General features: G+C 59.0%; 1 protein-coding gene across 1 annotated transcript in view; it reads right to left on the bottom strand.

Annotated features, from left to right (window-relative positions):
- The window catches only part of EPPK1 (epiplakin 1), a gene marked incomplete at its 5' end in the record, with an annotated part of 38,507 nt that overhangs the window by 5,883 nt on the left and 16,167 nt on the right, over window positions 1–16,457 (bottom strand). Inside the window, one exon of the mRNA XM_054398637.1 lies at window positions 4,389–15,489. Coding sequence (XP_054254612.1) covers window positions 4,389–15,489 — 11,101 coding nt within the window. The remainder of the gene's footprint in view (window positions 1–4,388; window positions 15,490–16,457) is intronic.

Genomic DNA, 16,457 nt, shown 5'->3' with positions numbered 1-16,457 from the left:
CAGCGTCCCTGCCCGTCCTTCCCACGTGTCCTGCTGTGGTGGCACATTCCTGGCTGCGTGGGTGCCACCAGACTGGATCATCTGCACACCTGAGTCACCACAGTTGGGCTGGCCCTGGGGAGGGCACCAGGGCAGGAGCTCCAGCTCTTCTCAGGGGAAGGTGAGCACAGGTCCCCATGGTCCTTGTCCCCTCCACATGAGCCCTTCCTCAGCAGACCTTGGTTTTCAGTCTGAGCTTTGTGCTGCTTGGAGGCATGGATTCAGGGATGGGTTGGGTTGGAAGAGACCTTCAAGCTGACAGAGTCCAACCAGCACTGCCAGGGCACCACCAAACCATGGCCCTCAGCACCACAGCTCCATGGCTTTGAAACCCCTCCAGGGATGGGGACTCCACCACTGCCCTGGGCAGCCTGGGCCAGGCCTGCACAAACCTCAAGGGGAAGAAATTGTTCCTCATGGCCAACCTCAACCTCCCCTGGGCTACTTGAGGTTGCTTTCTCTTGGCCCAGTGCTTGGCACAAGAGATCTCAGCCCCACCTGGCTCCAGGCTCCACACCCCCAAGTCCCTCAGCTGCTCCTCACAAGTTCTCCAGACCTGTCCCCAGCTCTCTTGCCCTTTTCTGGACATCCATAGTTGACCTTCACTAATTGCAGCCTCTTCCCTGTAGCTGTTCTTTGTGGTGTGTCCCCCTCCATGTTCCTCTGACTATAGCCAGAAGGAGGCTCCTTTGAGCCACACCAGTGACACTGGGCCACCATCTGGAGCTGGCCCAGCTCCTTCAGATGCCTCTGTGGTGCTGGTGGTTGGTGGCTGCTGGCTTCCCTTGGAGAAGGTCACTTTGGCTTTGTCCCAGAAGGGCTGTGGTTCGTCTCCCCACAGGGATGCCCCATGGGGCTGGAGCCTATGTCTGCTATGAAGGACTCACCAGGATGCTCCCCAGGGCCAGGTGTCTGCCCAGCAGCCACCAGCTGCAGGGAACTGCAGGCCCTGGGGCAGCTGAGGTGACCTGACCTGCTCACAAACATCCCCTGTGGTGACTCAGCTCTGACCATCACCATCACCTCCTCCAGGCAGATGTCCCTGGGTCAGCCCCACCTCCACCTCAGGTGATCTGAAGGTCTCGGGGTGTCTGAGCCACCAGCACATGCTGCCTCCCCTCCCAGCACCCCACAGGGAGGACACAGAGCCATGGGATGTCCCTTGTCCTCTGTGACTCACCAGCTGCTCCTGCAGCTTCCCAGCAGTGCTGCTGGGGCTTGGCTGTCTGCAGGTGGTGGCCCAGCCTCAGCTACCGGAAGGTGTGGGTGGCCTTGGCTGAAGCAGCTGAAGCCACCTCAGAGCTGGGAGATGGCTTCCCAAGGGTGCTTCAGCACCAGGAGGCTGGGGAGGGCTGATCCTTCTTCTGGGTGCTGACACCATGTCCTTCCAGCTGTGATCCAGCCATGGACCCAGTCACAAGCCAGCGATGATCCAGCCATGGATGCAAGCCAGGATGGCGGAGTGGGTGAGATCCCTGGATCTGCCCTGGCCAAGAGGAGGACAGCTCTGGGAGGGATGGAGCTGCACAGCAAACATTCCCCAGCACTGAACACTTGTCTAGGCCAGGCTTTTGCTTGGAGGGGTTGGACCAGATGACCCTTGGCTGGGGCCAGGAGCCCCATGGTGGTGGCCAGTAGGTCAGTGTGTGGGAGACGCTGCTGGTGCACAGGCAGGTGCAGGCTGTAGGGCTGGAGATAAGGTGGTGGTTCTGGATGGACATGACAGGACCTGGGTGTGATTCCCTCCTGACTTGGGTTTCTCCTGACCTCTGCTGGTCGATAATCCAAGTGATCTGTCCCAGCTCCTGCTGCTGGCCTGGAGCTGCTTGGGGCCAAGGTGGCTTCTCCCCTTTGTGGCCTTTTCCCTGCCTAGGCCATCATCTGCTGGCTCTGCTCCAGCTGCTCTCCTGCTGGGTCCTGCTGCAGCTGCTGCAGCTGGTGCATGATCCAGGATGAATAATTCAGCACCAGCTGCTCCTGCCCTACTCTTGGCATTCCCCAGACATGGTCACCTGCCCAGCTCCCACCACAAGCTCCTCTGGTGGCCCCAGCACTGAGCAGAGGCTTCTTGCTTTTCCTTCCCTCAGAGCAGCTGCAACTCCTGCCTCTGTGATGTCCCCACAGTTTAGTGTCCACCCTGTGCAGACCTCCTCCCTGCTGCTCCTCCACCATCTGCTGCTGGTGGCAAACAGCAAATATTTGTTCTCCATCCACTGTGTCTGTGGCATCTTTGGGTTTGTGTCCCTTCTGCATGCCAGCTCAGCACCTGCCCTGGCTCCTGGCTGCAGAGGACATTGTCCACCTCCTGTGGGCTCCCTGTAGGCAGCCTGGACCCTCAGGTGTCATCATCATCACAGAATGCGTTTGGGACTTTGACCCACCTTGCAGGTCAGACCCAGGGGTGCTGGGTTTGAAGTGGAGGAGGGAGAGGGAGCCTGGAGCTGAGAAATAAATTCTGCACTGGGAGGCTGGGGAGAGCCTGGCCCAGACTGCCCAGGGAGGTGGGAGGTACCCCAGCCTTGGAACCATCCCAGGTCAGGCTGGTTGGGGTTCTGAGCAACCTGCTGTGGTTGGAGATGTCCCTGCTCAGTGCATTCCCACCACACTGGGATGCTGTGGTGTGCACCAGAGAGAGACCAAACCACACCACACTGTGGGTGAATATGGTCCAGACACCCCCAGGACAATCAGACAGCTGAGGTGTTCAATGGAGAGAGATGATGTGTCCTGTTCCAGTGACACCAAACACCAGCCCAAGCCAGCACCTCCAGGCAAATCTGCTCTCCAGGAGCACTTCAGGCAGGAGAAGCTGCAGCTCCAGCAGCAGCCTGGAAGGAGTATCATCCTTCATGTACAGAAGTGGGGCTGGAAGAAGAATCACCCCACCATTGGCACTGCACCTCCACCACCACTGTTACAGGTTGAGGACTGTATCCGAACCTTAGGGATGGTTTCGCCAGAGTACCAGAGGGTACAAGGAGCTGAACAGTCCAGCCCAGGGGGTGGACATGGGAAATGATGTTATTCCATCCCATAATGTTGCATCTTTATTTTCTATATAAACTGGCTGCATAGTCAGTTTCAGCTCCCCCTTCTCCTCTCCCTGCTCCCTTCCCCATGGGGACTGCTCTCTGTTGCCGTGCAGGGCAGCAGGGCCTGGTGCTGATGAGATGATGTTTAGCTGTGTTGTTGTGGCAGTTTTAGGCTGATGCCTAAGAACTTTTACACAGATGAGTAGAAAGTGGTAAAATGGAAACAAAATTACCATGGGATGAAAAAGGAAAATAGTGGTAAGGTCTAAATAATCCCATTGGTCTGATAACTAACATGAAGTTAGTTGTATAAACTAACTTTCTCTCTTGGTTTCTTTGTTCCAGTTGATACTAGCTGGTTGCTTCTGCTGGCTTGCTGACCTTGGCTGCATTCTTCTTGTGGCTAAGTACTAACAAGCTACTCTCTGCTTCTCTCTTCTCTTGCCCCTTGTACAGGGAGGGAACAGGGTGGAGAGGGGGAAGCTGTTAGTAGCGCCCCTGGTTTTGCCCAGGGGGGTTCTTGTGTTGTTTATAAACTGTAAATACATGTAAATATTTTGTACATATTCACTGCATTTCATATTTCTAGATTTTAGTTTGCTTGTCAATACAGCTTCATTTGCTTCCAACTGAGCTGGTCTGGAAATTTTATTTTTGGGGGGTAGTTCAACCTACCACAGTCATTCGGGCCTGGTATGGGGGGGTAGGGAGTTATGGTGCTGGAGGGCTGGTTTAGGGGAGGGTTTTGGGAAGGTGATGACCTAGTGAGGTGTTTTGGAGAAGTCCAGACTGGAGAGCTGGGCTGAATATGAATTGTTTGGTATTTGTGCATGTTTCTGTACTGTGGTATTTAGTTGTGAATAGTACTTCCATTTAAATTTCCAATTCATTCCAATCCTGAGTGGAACGTTTCTTTTACTCCTTTGGGGAGGGGTACAGGGCATCTGTCTTGCTCCCTAAGCCCAAGACAGCCGTGAAAGCCAACCTGGAGGTGAAAAAGAGGACAACCTGGTGCACCAAGGACACTTGAGGCAACCCAACCTGGTTCCAGCTTCCTGGGAGAGGACGGAGTGCAAAGGCTGGGCAGGTGACATTGTAATGACCTGGGCAGCCAAGGAGAAGCTGAACCTAGGGTCGGTTTCAAGATGGAGAGAGAAAGACTGGAGCAGGCTCTGAATGGGGTCAGAATGGTAAAAAATGGAGTTTAATATGACAGACACAAAAAAACCCAGCAAAAGGACTCCGGGACAATAGGAGGTTCTGCAGCAGAGCAAGGAGAGGGAAATGGAGAAGATTCCAAAACTATTTCCTTTGCACTTGAAGGAGATACAGCCCTGTGGCTGGGTCGGGCACACAGCGGCGCAGCAGCTGCAGGTAGGTGAGGTTCTCCTGGGTGTTGGGGTCGAAGAAGCCCTTGGTATCATCACCGGGGTCGGACAGGACCTGGTTCATCTCCTGGTCAAAGTAGCCGCGCTGGTAGGCAGCTTCCACGGGCAGGCGGTGGCTGTGGACGGGGTCGATGATGCCACCGGTGGCGATCTGGGCCTCGAGCAGGCGGATGCCATGCTCCTTGACGATCAGCTCCTTCTGCATGGCCTGGAAGAGGGAGATCTTGTCCCCGGTGTAGGGGTCCTTGTAGCCGGTGACTGCCCTCTCCGCCGACAGCAGCTTCTCGTGCAGCTCGCTGCCCACCAGCCCGGCCGCCACCGCCTCGTCCACCGACAGCTTCTGGTTGCTGTGGGGGTCGAGCAGGAAGCCAGTGGCCGCCTGCGCCTCCAGCAGCACCAGTGCCGTGCCCTGCCTCAGGATGCCCTTCCACATGGCCTGGTAGATGCTCATCTTCTCCAGCTTGGCGGGGTCGGCCTTGGAGGGCACCAGCACTCCGGCGATGCAGCCGGTGCCTTCCAGGTAGCGCTTGACGGAGGCCATCTGGGTCACCTCCTGCACCGTCTTGGAGCCCTGCACCAACTGGGCCATCGTGTCGCTGTCGATGATGCCTGAGTCCAGCAGGTCCGAGGCGGTCACCTGCCTGCGGAGGCCTCTGAACTTGACCTGGCTGCTGCGCTCCAGGGCCTCCTGCACCAGCAGGGTGAGGAGCCTGGCCAGCTCATCCAGTGCCAGGCTGCCAGCCTTCAGCTGCCCCAGCAGCTCCTGCCTCTTGGCATGAGTGACATAGGTGGAGAAGAGGAGCTCCCAGAGGGAGACCTTTGTGGCCTGGAAAGCTCCTGCTGGGACCTCGGTAGTGTAGGACTTGAGGGACTGCTTCAACTCCCATTCACATTCCTGGTCCTCACCTATGGTGTCACCGTTCCTGGAGTCCTGGGGCTCCCCATTCTTGGCTTTTCCTGGGGCCTCCTCCTGTGTCACCTTCTGTCCCAGGGCAGTTCTATGTCCCTGGCCCTCTGCCTCCATGACGATGGTGGTGAGCAGGGTGAGCATCTCAGAGATGGTGACCGTCCCTGCCTTGTACTGGCGTAGGAGGTCCTGGCGCCGGAGCTCGGGGACGTAGCGGGAGAAGAGGAGCTCCCAGAGGGTGACGCTCTGGCCCTGGAAGAGCCCCAGGCTGAGGGTGGTGCGGGTGCTCTGCAGGGCTTTGCGAGCATCCTCGGACAGTTGGTGCAGCACTGAGCTCCTGTCCATCAGCTGCAGCATCAGCAGCCCTGTGGCTGGGTCGGGCACACAGCGGCGCAGCAGCTGCAGGTAGGTGAGGTTCTCCTGGGTGTTGGGGTCGAAGAAGCCCTTGGTATCATCACCGGGGTCGGACAGGACCTGGTTCATCTCCTGGTCAAAGTAGCCGCGCTGGTAGGCAGCTTCCACGGGCAGGCGGTGGCTGTGGACGGGGTCGATGATGCCACCGGTGGCGATCTGGGCCTCGAGCAGGCGGATGCCATGCTCCTTGACGATCAGCTCCTTCTGCATGGCCTGGAAGAGGGAGATCTTGTCCCCGGTGTAGGGGTCCTTGTAGCCGGTGACTGCCCTCTCCGCCGACAGCAGCTTCTCGTGCAGCTCGCTGCCCACCAGCCCGGCCGCCACCGCCTCGTCCACCGACAGCTTCTGGTTGCTGTGGGGGTCGAGCAGGAAGCCAGTGGCCGCCTGCGCCTCCAGCAGCACCAGTGCCGTGCCCTGCCTCAGGATGCCCTTCCACATGGCCTGGTAGATGCTCATCTTCTCCAGCTTGGCGGGGTCGGCCTTGGAGGGCACCAGCACTCCGGCGATGCAGCCGGTGCCTTCCAGGTAGCGCTTGACGGAGGCCATCTGGGTCACCTCCTGCACCGTCTTGGAGCCCTGCACCAACTGGGCCATCGTGTCGCTGTCGATGATGCCTGAGTCCAGCAGGTCCGAGGCGGTCACCTGCCTGCGGAGGCCTCTGAACTTGACCTGGCTGCTGCGCTCCAGGGCCTCCTGCACCAGCAGGGTGAGGAGCCTGGCCAGCTCATCCAGTGCCAGGCTGCCAGCCTTCAGCTGCCCCAGCAGCTCCTGCCTCTTGGCATGAGTGACATAGGTGGAGAAGAGGAGCTCCCAGAGGGAGACCTTTGTGGCCTGGAAAGCTCCTGCTGGGACCTCGGTAGTGTAGGACTTGAGGGACTGCTTCAACTCCCATTCACATTCCTGGTCCTCACCTATGGTGTCACCGTTCCTGGAGTCCTGGGGCTCCCCATTCTTGGCTTTTCCTGGGGCCTCCTCCTGTGTCACCTTCTGTCCCAGGGCAGTTTTATGTCCCTGGCCCTCTGCCTCCATGACGATGGTGGTGAGCAGGGTGAGCATCTCAGAGATGGTGACCGTCCCTGCCTTGTACTGGCGTAGGAGGTCCTGGCGCCGGAGCTCGGGGACGTAGCGGGAGAAGAGGAGCTCCCAGAGGGTGACGCTCTGGCCCTGGAAGAGCCCCAGGCTGAGGGTGGTGCGGGTGCTCTGCAGGGCTTTGCGAGCATCCTCGGACAGTTGGTGCAGCACTGAGCTCCTGTCCATCAGCTGCAGCATCAGCAGCCCTGTGGCTGGGTCGGGCACACAGCGGCGCAGCAGCTGCAGGTAGGTGAGGTTCTCCTGGGTGTTGGGGTCGAAGAAGCCCTTGGTGTCATCACCGGGGTCGGACAGGACCTGGTTCATCTCCTGGTCAAAGTAGCCGCGCTGGTAGGCAGCTTCCACGGGCAGGCGGTGGCTGTGGACGGGGTCGATGATGCCACCGGTGGCGATCTGGGCCTCGAGCAGGCGGATGCCATGCTCCTTGACGATCAGCTCCTTCTGCATGGCCTGGAAGAGGGAGATCTTGTCCCCGGTGTAGGGGTCCTTGTAGCCGGTGACTGCCCTCTCCGCCGACAGCAGCTTCTCGTGCAGCTCGCTGCCCACCAGCCCGGCCGCCACCGCCTCGTCCACCGACAGCTTCTGGTTGCTGTGGGGGTCGAGCAGGAAGCCAGTGGCCGCCTGCGCCTCCAGCAGCACCAGTGCCGTGCCCTGCCTCAGGATGCCCTTCCACATGGCCTGGTAGATGCTCATCTTCTCCAGCTTGGCGGGGTCGGCCTTGGAGGGCACCAGCACTCCGGCGATGCAGCCGGTGCCTTCCAGGTAGCGCTTGACGGAGGCCATCTGGGTCACCTCCTGCACCGTCTTGGAGCCCTGCACCAACTGGGCCATCGTGTCGCTGTCGATGATGCCTGAGTCCAGCAGGTCCGAGGCGGTCACCTGCCTGCGGAGGCCTCTGAACTTGACCTGGCTGCTGCGCTCCAGGGCCTCCTGCACCAGCAGGGTGAGGAGCCTGGCCAGCTCATCCAGTGCCAGGCTGCCAGCCTTCAGCTGCCCCAGCAGCTCCTGCCTCTTGGCATGAGTGACATAGGTGGAGAAGAGGAGCTCCCAGAGGGAGACCTTTGTGGCCTGGAAAGCTCCTGCTGGGACCTCGGTAGTGTAGGACTTGAGGGACTGCTTCAACTCCCATTCACATTCCTGGTCCTCACCTATGGTGTCACCGTTCCTGGAGTCCTGGGGCTCCCCATTCTTGGCTTTTCCTGGGGCCTCCTCCTGTGTCACCTTCTGTCCCAGGGCAGTTTTATGTCCCTGGCCCTCTGCCTCCATGACGATGGTGGTGAGCAGGGTGAGCATCTCAGAGATGGTGACCGTCCCTGCCTTGTACTGGCGTAGGAGGTCCTGGCGCTGGAGCTCGGGGACGTAGCGGGAGAAGAGGAGCTCCCAGAGGGTGACGCTCTGGCCCTGGAAGAGCCCCAGGCTGAGGGTGGTGCGGGTGCTCTGCAGGGCTTTGCGAGCATCCTCGGACAGTTGGTGCAGCACTGAGCTCCTGTCCATCAGCTGCAGCATCAGCAGCCCTGTGGCTGGGTCGGGCACACAGCGGCGCAGCAGCTGCAGGTAGGTGAGGTTCTCCTGGGTGTTGGGGTCGAAGAAGCCCTTGGTATCATCACCGGGGTCGGACAGGACCTGGTTCATCTCCTGGTCAAAGTAGCCGCGCTGGTAGGCAGCTTCCACGGGCAGGCGGTGGCTGTGGACGGGGTCGATGATGCCACCGGTGGCGATCTGGGCCTCGAGCAGGCGGATGCCATGCTCCTTGACGATCAGCTCCTTCTGCATGGCCTGGAAGAGGGACATCTTCTGCCCTGTGCAGGGGTGGCTGTAGCCAGTCACAGCTTTCTCAGCAGAGAGCAGCTTTTTCTGTAGCTCGCTGCCCACCAGCCCGGCCGCCACCGCCTCGTCCACCGACAGCTTCTTGTTGTTGACTGGGTCAATGATGAAGCCGGTGGCCGCCTGCGCCTCCAGCAGCACCAGTGCCGTGCCCTGCCTCAGGATGCCCTTCCACATGGCCTGGTAGATGCTCATCTTCTCCAGCTTGGTGGGGTCAGCCTTGGAGGGCACCAGCACTCCGGCAATACTTCCGGTTCCCTCAAGGTATCTTCTGACACTCTCCATCTGTGCGATGTCTTCTGCTGTCTCCTTTCCCTTGTGGAGCTTCTCCATGGTCTCCTCTGTGATAATCTGTGCACTGAGAAGTTCTGACGCTGTTATCTGCTGTCTGAGCCCCTGGAACCAGATGTCACTTCTATCCTCTTCTCTTTCCTTGATGATGTTTAGGATTGTCTCAACGATGCCCTGGAGAATGTGGTTGGATTCCTCTTTGTATCTCTTCACCAGCTCTTTCCGTTTCTCCTCGGTGATGTACTCAGAGCAGAGCAGCTCCCACAGGGAAAAGACCTTTCCTCTGTATTTTCCCACTGGCACTTGCACTTTGGTGGCCAACAGGGCCTTCCTTGTCTGCTCGTCGATGTAGAAGTAGTCCTCTTCCTGTTCCATCACCTGCAGCAGGTAGAACCCAGTGTCTCTGTCTTTGGCACATCTCTGCAGGAGCTGCCCATAGCTGATCTTCTCCTGGGTGTTTGGGTCTATGAACCCTTTGCTGCCATGGTCTGGGTCGGACAGCAGGAGGAACATGTCATCATCCAAGCAGCCGCGCCTGTAGGCCACTTCCACAGGCAGGCGGTGGCTGTGGACAGGGTCGATGATGCCGCCAGTGGCTAGCTGGGCCTCCAGCAGGCGGATGCCATGCTCCTTGACCACCATCTTCTGCTGTATGGCCTGGAAGAGGCAGATCTTGTCTCCTGTCTGAGGCTCTGTGTAGCCCATCACAGCCTTCTCTGCCAGCAGCAGCTTCTCCTGCAGCTCTCTGCCTACCAGCCCGGCCACCACCGCCTCAGCCACTGGCAGCTTCTGGCTCCTCAGTGGGTCAATGAGGAACCCAGTGGCTGCCTGTGCCTCCAGCAGCCCCTCTGCACACTGCTCTGTCAGGAGGCCCTTCTGCAGGGCCTGGTAGATGCTCATTTTCTCCTGCCTTTTTGGCAGCAGCACCCCAGCGATGCAACCAGTGCCATCTAAGTACCTCTTGATGGTATCCCTCTGGGTGAGGCTGGCAAGCGTGAGGCTTCCATCCTGCAGCTGATCCAGAGTTTTCTTGTCGATGATCTCAGAACTGAACAGCTCTGCCACAGACACGTCCCCACGGAGCCCTCTGACCTTCAAGGCTTCTGCTCTTCGCTCAGTGTCCTCAATGATCTTGCAGATGAGGGCTATGAGGTCTTCCAGGGTCAGGGTCTTGTACTTGTACTGCATCACCAGCTCCTTCCGCTTGTGCTTGGAGATGTAGTGGGAACAGAGGACCTCCCAGACGGAAACTGATTGGTCCTTGAACTTTCCAACGTTCACTTTGAGGGTCTTTGAGCGCAAAACCTGCTTGGTGACCTCATCAATGTAGAAGTACTTTCCTCCTTCCTTCACCACCTGTAGCATGTACAACCCAGTCTCGGAGTCTTGGACACATCTCTCCAGGAGCTGCATATAGGTGAGGTTCTCGTGGGTGTTGGGGTCAAAGAAGCCCTTGGTGTCATCACTGGGGTCAGAGAGGATCTGGTTCATCTCCTGGTTGAAGTAGCCACGCTGATAGGCTACCTGCACGGGGATGCGGTGGCTGTGGACAGGGTCGATGATGCCACCGGTGGCGATCTGGGCCTCGAGCAGGCGGATGCCGTGGCTCTTCACAATCAGCCCCTGGTTCATGGCTTCAAAGAGAGACATGGGGGCCTTGGTGTAGGGGTCAGTGTAGCCCGTTACAGCCCTCTCAGCACACAGCAGCTTCTCGAAGACCTCCCCTCCAATCAGGCCTGCATCCAATGCGTCCTCCACTGACAGCTTCTGGTTCTTCTCTGGGTCGATGATGTAGCCAGTGGCCGCCTGTGCCTCCAGCAGCACCAGAGCTGTCCCTGGCCTCAGGATACCCCTCCTCATGGCCTGGTAGATGCTCATCTTCTCCTTGCTTGGCTGGATGAGCACTCCTGCTATGAAATTGTTGCCCTCCAGGTACTGGCGGACAGACTCCATCTCAGTGACCTCTTTGACTGTTTTCTTCCCCTGGTTGAGCTCATCGAGGGTTTTCTTGTCTATCAGCTGGGACTGGAAGAGGTCGCTGGCCGACACTCGCTTCCGCAGGCCCTGGAAGGCAAACTTTCTGCCCTGTGCCTCGGTCTCTTCGATGATGGTGGTGACGATGGTTACAATCTCACACAGCACCTCGGTGTTCTCGTCCTTGAACTTCTGCACCAGCTCTCTTCTCTTGCTGTCTGAGAGGTACTCCGAGTTGAGCAGGTCCCAGATGGACACCGTCTGCCCTTTGAACCGCCCAATGTTGACGCAAACGGTCACAGACTTCAGCACCTCCATGGTTTGCTCATCCACACAGAACATGGCCTCCTCTGACAGGGGAAGGAGCCAGAGCCCTGACTCGGCATCACAGACGCACCTATCCTTCAGCTGCTGGTAGGTCACCTTCTCCTTCGTGTTGGGGTCGAAGAAGACCCTGGTGGTGTCATCCACCTGCGAGAGTGTTTGGTTCAGGTCCTCATCATAGAAGCCGTATCTGCAGGCGGCCCGGAGTGGGAGGTGATGGTGGTGCATGGGGTCGATGACCCCTCCTGTGGCCAGCTGGGCCTCCAGCAAGGGCACAGCATCTGCCAGGGGAAGCAGGTCTTTGCGGAGCGCCTGGCACAGCGAGATGGAGCTGCCTGTGTAGGGGTCCATGTAGCCGGTCACTGCCCGCTCGGCCAGGAGCAGCTTCTCGGTGAGCTCCTCACCAACCACAGCTGCTTTCACAGCATCCCTCACGCTCAGCCTCTGGTTGGTGGCAGGGTCTGTCAGGTGTCCTGTGGCCACCTGAGCTTCCAGCAGTTTCAGAGCAGCCCCAGAGAGAAGGAGGTTGCTTTTCATGGCTTCGTAGAAGCTCATCTTCTTCTTGGATGCCTCTACGAGCACCCCAGCGATGCTGCCTGTGCCCTGCAGGTACCTTCTCACACTCTCCATCGCAGCCACCTCCTCGGGAGTCCTTGTGCCCTGAGCCAGTTCTTCAAAGGTCTTCTGGGTGATGATGCCGGTATCCAGCAGCCAGACTGCAGGAACACCACCCCTCAAACCTTCCAAGAAGATCTTGGAGCCGGCTTTCATCTCCATCTCTCCAACCAGCCTGAGCACAAGAGCCACCAGCTGCTGCAGCGACATGTCCTGGGAGCGGAACCTCTCCATGAAGTCTCTCTTCTGCTCCTCAGTGAAGTACCCAGAGTGGATCAGCTCCCAGAGGGATACCCCCTTCTCCTTCATCATTGTCTCCTTGAAGATCTGCTGGATCTGCTGGTCAGTGTAGCTGGGAGCTGCTGGCTGGGCCAGAGGCAGCAGGTGGAAGCCAGAGACCTCATCCTTCTGGCAGCGCTCGATCAGCTCAGCGTAGGTCAGGGGCTCCTTGCTGTCCGGGACACAGAAGGCTCTGGTGCTGTCACTGGGCACGGAGAGGGCTTTGCTTGTGTCCTCATCCAGGCACCCTCGCTTCTGGGCAGATTCGGTGGGGAGATGGTGGCCACACGTTGGGTCAATGATGCCTCCTGTAGCCATCTGCACCTCCATCAGCTGCATGGCCTGCTTGTCGGCCACCAGGCCCTTCTTCATCGCCTGGAAGAGGGGGATCTTCTTGCCCGTGAAAGGGTCTTTGTAGCCTGTCACAGCCCCTTCTGCGTGCTGCAGCTTCTCGTGGACTTCTGGCCCGATGACACCCTCCTTGATGGCGTCATCCACACACAGCTTCTGGTTAGTCACTGGGTCAATGATGAAGCCAGTGGCAGCCTGGGCCTCCAGCAGTGGCAGGGCAACTCCCGGGACCATGATGTTCTGCTTCATGGCCTCGTAGATGCTCATTCTCTGGTTTGATGGCTGAAGGACGATTCCCCCAATGCTGCCCGAGCCGTAGAGGTACTTCCTGACAGATTCCATGTTCAGGACCTGCTCTGGCGTGACAGAGCCCTCCAGCACCTTCTCAAACAGGACCTTGTCAATGACACCAGTCTCCATCAGGTGGTAGGCGCTGACACTGCCTCTCATGGCCGAGAACTTGATGGGAGCCCATTTCTTCATTTCCTCCTCCAGCATGGCCTTGATCTGCTCCAGGGTGACCTTCCTCAGCTGATAGTGGTTGAAGATCTCCCGACGCCTCCCCTCGCTGAAGTACTCAGAGTTCAGCAGGTCCCACATGGACACCTTCTTGCCGCGGAGCCGCCCAAACCTGACGGACAACCAGGAGCTCCTGAAGACCTTTCTGGTGGCATCGTCGACGAACTGGCGCTTCCTGCTGTTGAGGGGCAGGAGGCAGAGCCCAGTGGACGCCTCGGTGATGCACTTCTCCTTCAGCTGCAGGTAGGTGAGGTTCTCATGGGTGTTGGGATCGAAGAAGCCCTTGGTGTCGTCACTGGGGTCGGACAGGATCAAGTTCATCTTCTTGTTGAAGTAGCCACGCTTGTAGGCCACCTCCACGGGGATGCGGTGGCTGTGGACGGGGTCGATGATGCCGCCAGTGGCGATCTGGGCCTCGAGAAGGCGAATGCCATGCTCCTTGACGATCAGCTCCTTCTGCATGGCCTGGAAGAGGGAGATGGTGTCTCCTGAGTAGGGATCTCTGTAGCCTGTGACGGCCTTCTCGGCAGATAGCAGCTTCTCATAGACATCTGGGCCGATGATGTTGGCCCTCAGAGCCTCATCCACTGAGTACCCCCTGTTGGCAGCGGGGTCAATGATGAAGCCGGTGGCAGCCTGGGCCTCCAGCAGGATCAGTGAGGTCCCTGGCCGCAAGAGGCCCTTCCTCTTGGCCTGGTAAATGCTGATCTTCTCCTGGGAGTCAGGCAGCAGCAGCCCCCCGATGCTCCCTGTCCCTTTCAGGTACTTCTTGATGGTGTCCATGCTGACAACGTCTTTGGCTGAGGTTTCTCCCTCCTTTAGCTTCTTAAACAAATCCTTGTTGATGATCTCGGAGCTCAGGAGCTGGTCGGCTGTCACCTGCTCCCTCAGCCCTTCAAAGGTGACATTAGCAGTGGAAGCCACCTCCTCGATGGTGGCACTGATCTCCTTCCCCAGCTCCTGTGCAGAGAGCGTCCCTGCAAGGTAGCGCTGGGCCAGGGCAGCTCTCAGCCCACTGGGGAGGAGGTCAGAGAATAGAAGCTTCCAGAGGGACACCGGCTTGCCCTTGAACCTGCCCAGAGCAACAGGCACCCATGTGTCCTCCAGAGCTGCTTGGCTCCTGTGGTCAAAGAAGAGCTGGGTCCCCTCTCCAAGAGGCAGCAGCAGGAGTCCTGTGCTAGGGTCGGTGACACAGCGCTTGAGCAGCTCCGCGTAGCTCAGCTTCTCCTTGGAGCTGGGGTCGAAGAACCCTTTGCTATCCTCAGCAGGGCTGGAGAGGAGCTGCCTGGTGGCCTCGTCCAGGAGTCCCCATCTGCAGGCTGTTTCTGGGGGGACACGGAGGTGCCTGCCTGGGGCAATTATGCCCCCCGTGGCCACCTGGGCCTCCAGAAGGCAGAAGCCGAGACTCTGGGGGATGAAGCCTTTCTTGGTGGCTTGGAAGAGAGAGAGCATCTCCCCAGTGCAGGGGTCCTGGTACCCAGTGAGGGTTCTCTCCACTGAGGATAGCTTCTCATGAAGCTCTGGGCCAATGAGACCCACCCTGACAGCCTCATCCACAGAGAAGCTTTTGTTCTTTATGGGGTCCATCAGGCTGCCCATGGAGGCCTGGACCTGCAGGAGCATCAGAGCAGCTCCAGGCACCAGGAGATGCTCTTGCAGTGCCTGGTAGAGGCTTCTCCGCTCACCCGAGGCCAGGACAACCCCGGCCACGCTCCTTGTCCCGTGCAGGAACTGCTGAACCGAGTCATCCTCTGCCACCTCCTGGGTGGAAACTCTTCCCTCCTCCAGAGCCTTGAAGGTCTCAGGGCTGATGATGCCAGAGTCTAGCAGGTCCCTGCTGCTCACCCTCCCTCCCAGCCCAGGGAACGTGACCTGCAGGGGCAGCAGGAGGAAGCCTGAGACTGGGTCCACCACGCACCTCTTCATGAGTTCCCTGTAGGTGACCTTCTCCATAGTGTTGGGGTCGAGGAACCCTTTGGTGTCCTCACTGCTGGGGTCAGCCAGAAGCTGGGTCAGCTCTTCACTCAGACACCCCCTCTGATGGGCAGCATCTGCTGGCAGCCGGCAGCCAGTGGTGGGGTCAATGATGCCCCCGGTGGCCACCTGGGCCTCCAGCAGCCGGGTGCCCTGTTCCTGTCCCATCAGCTCCTTCTGCATGGCCTGGTAGAGGCAGATCTTCTCCTCGGTGTAGGGATCCACGAAGCCGGTGGCAGCTCTCTCTGCAGCCAGCAGCTTCTCCTTCAGCTCCAGCCCCACCAGCCCCAGCTGCACAGCCTCTGCCACTGAGACCTGCCTGGTCCTCACCGGGTCCACCATGGAGCCTGTGGCAGCCTGAGCCTCCAGCAGGCAGAGCGCTGAGTCCAGGCTCAGGAGGTGCTCTCTGGTGGCATCATAAAAGCTCATTGTCTTCTTGGAGGCCTCCACGTACACACCTGCGATGCTCCTGGTCACCTCTGAGGGTTCCTGAGGAGCAGCCATGGTGGTCACACCCCCCACAGTGACTTTCTTCTGTTTGCAGGGAAATGTGTCCTGGGATAGGTGGTTTGCTGCTGGCAAGTCCTTCAAGGGGGACATGGGCCCAGCATGGCCGTTCAGGGCTGGCTCCCTCTCCATGCTCCTGCTGCTCTCCACCCTCCTGATGAACTCCCCTCAGAGCTGTGGAGACTCTGGAGAGAGAAAGAGAAAGCTGGGTGAGAAACCAACACTTCTCTGGTCTCATGCTCCACATGGGGAAAAACAAAGAAACATCTCATGGGCAGGAGGAAGGAACAGCTCATGGAGTCCAACCACTGACCCGGCACTGCCAGGGCACCACCAAACCATGGCCCTCAGCACCACAGCTCCACAGCCTGGAAACCCCTCCAGGGATGGGGACTCCACCACTGCCCTGGGCAGCCTGGGCCAGGCCTGCACAAGCCTCAAGAGGTAAAAATTGTTCCTCATGACCAACCTCAGCCTCCCCTGAAGCTGCTTCCTCTTGGCCCAGCCCTTGGCACAGGAGATCTCAGCCCCACCTGGCTCCAGCCTCCTCTCAGGCACTTGCAGACAGCCACAAGGTCTCCCCTCAGCCTCCTTTGCTGCAGGCTCCACACCCCCAGCTCCCTCAGCTGCTCCTCACAAGTTCTCCAGACCCTTCCCCAGCTCCCTTGCCCTTCTCTGGATACCTCCAGCCACTCCAGGTCCCTCTCAGAGTCTGGGTCCCAAAGCTGAGCCCAGCACTCCAGGGGTAGCCTCCCCAGTGCCCCAAGTCCAGGATAACCATCCCTGCCCAGCCTGGGGCTGCTCCAGACCAGTCTGCTGTGGGTGCTGCCCAGTGGGCTGCCCTGTGCCATGCCCTGCTCTCTGTGGAAGGTCCAGAACTGGCACAGCAGCCCCAGAGAGAGCTGGTTCCACCCTGACCCTGCCATGGTG

The sequence above is a fragment of the Indicator indicator genome, unplaced genomic scaffold (genome assembly GCF_027791375.1).
Source record: "Indicator indicator isolate 239-I01 unplaced genomic scaffold, UM_Iind_1.1 iindUn_scaffold_69, whole genome shotgun sequence".
NCBI lineage: Eukaryota > Metazoa > Chordata > Aves > Piciformes > Indicatoridae > Indicator > Indicator indicator.
Note: the sequence above shows the minus strand (reverse complement) of the source record. Positions and strands in the feature narration are given on the sequence as shown.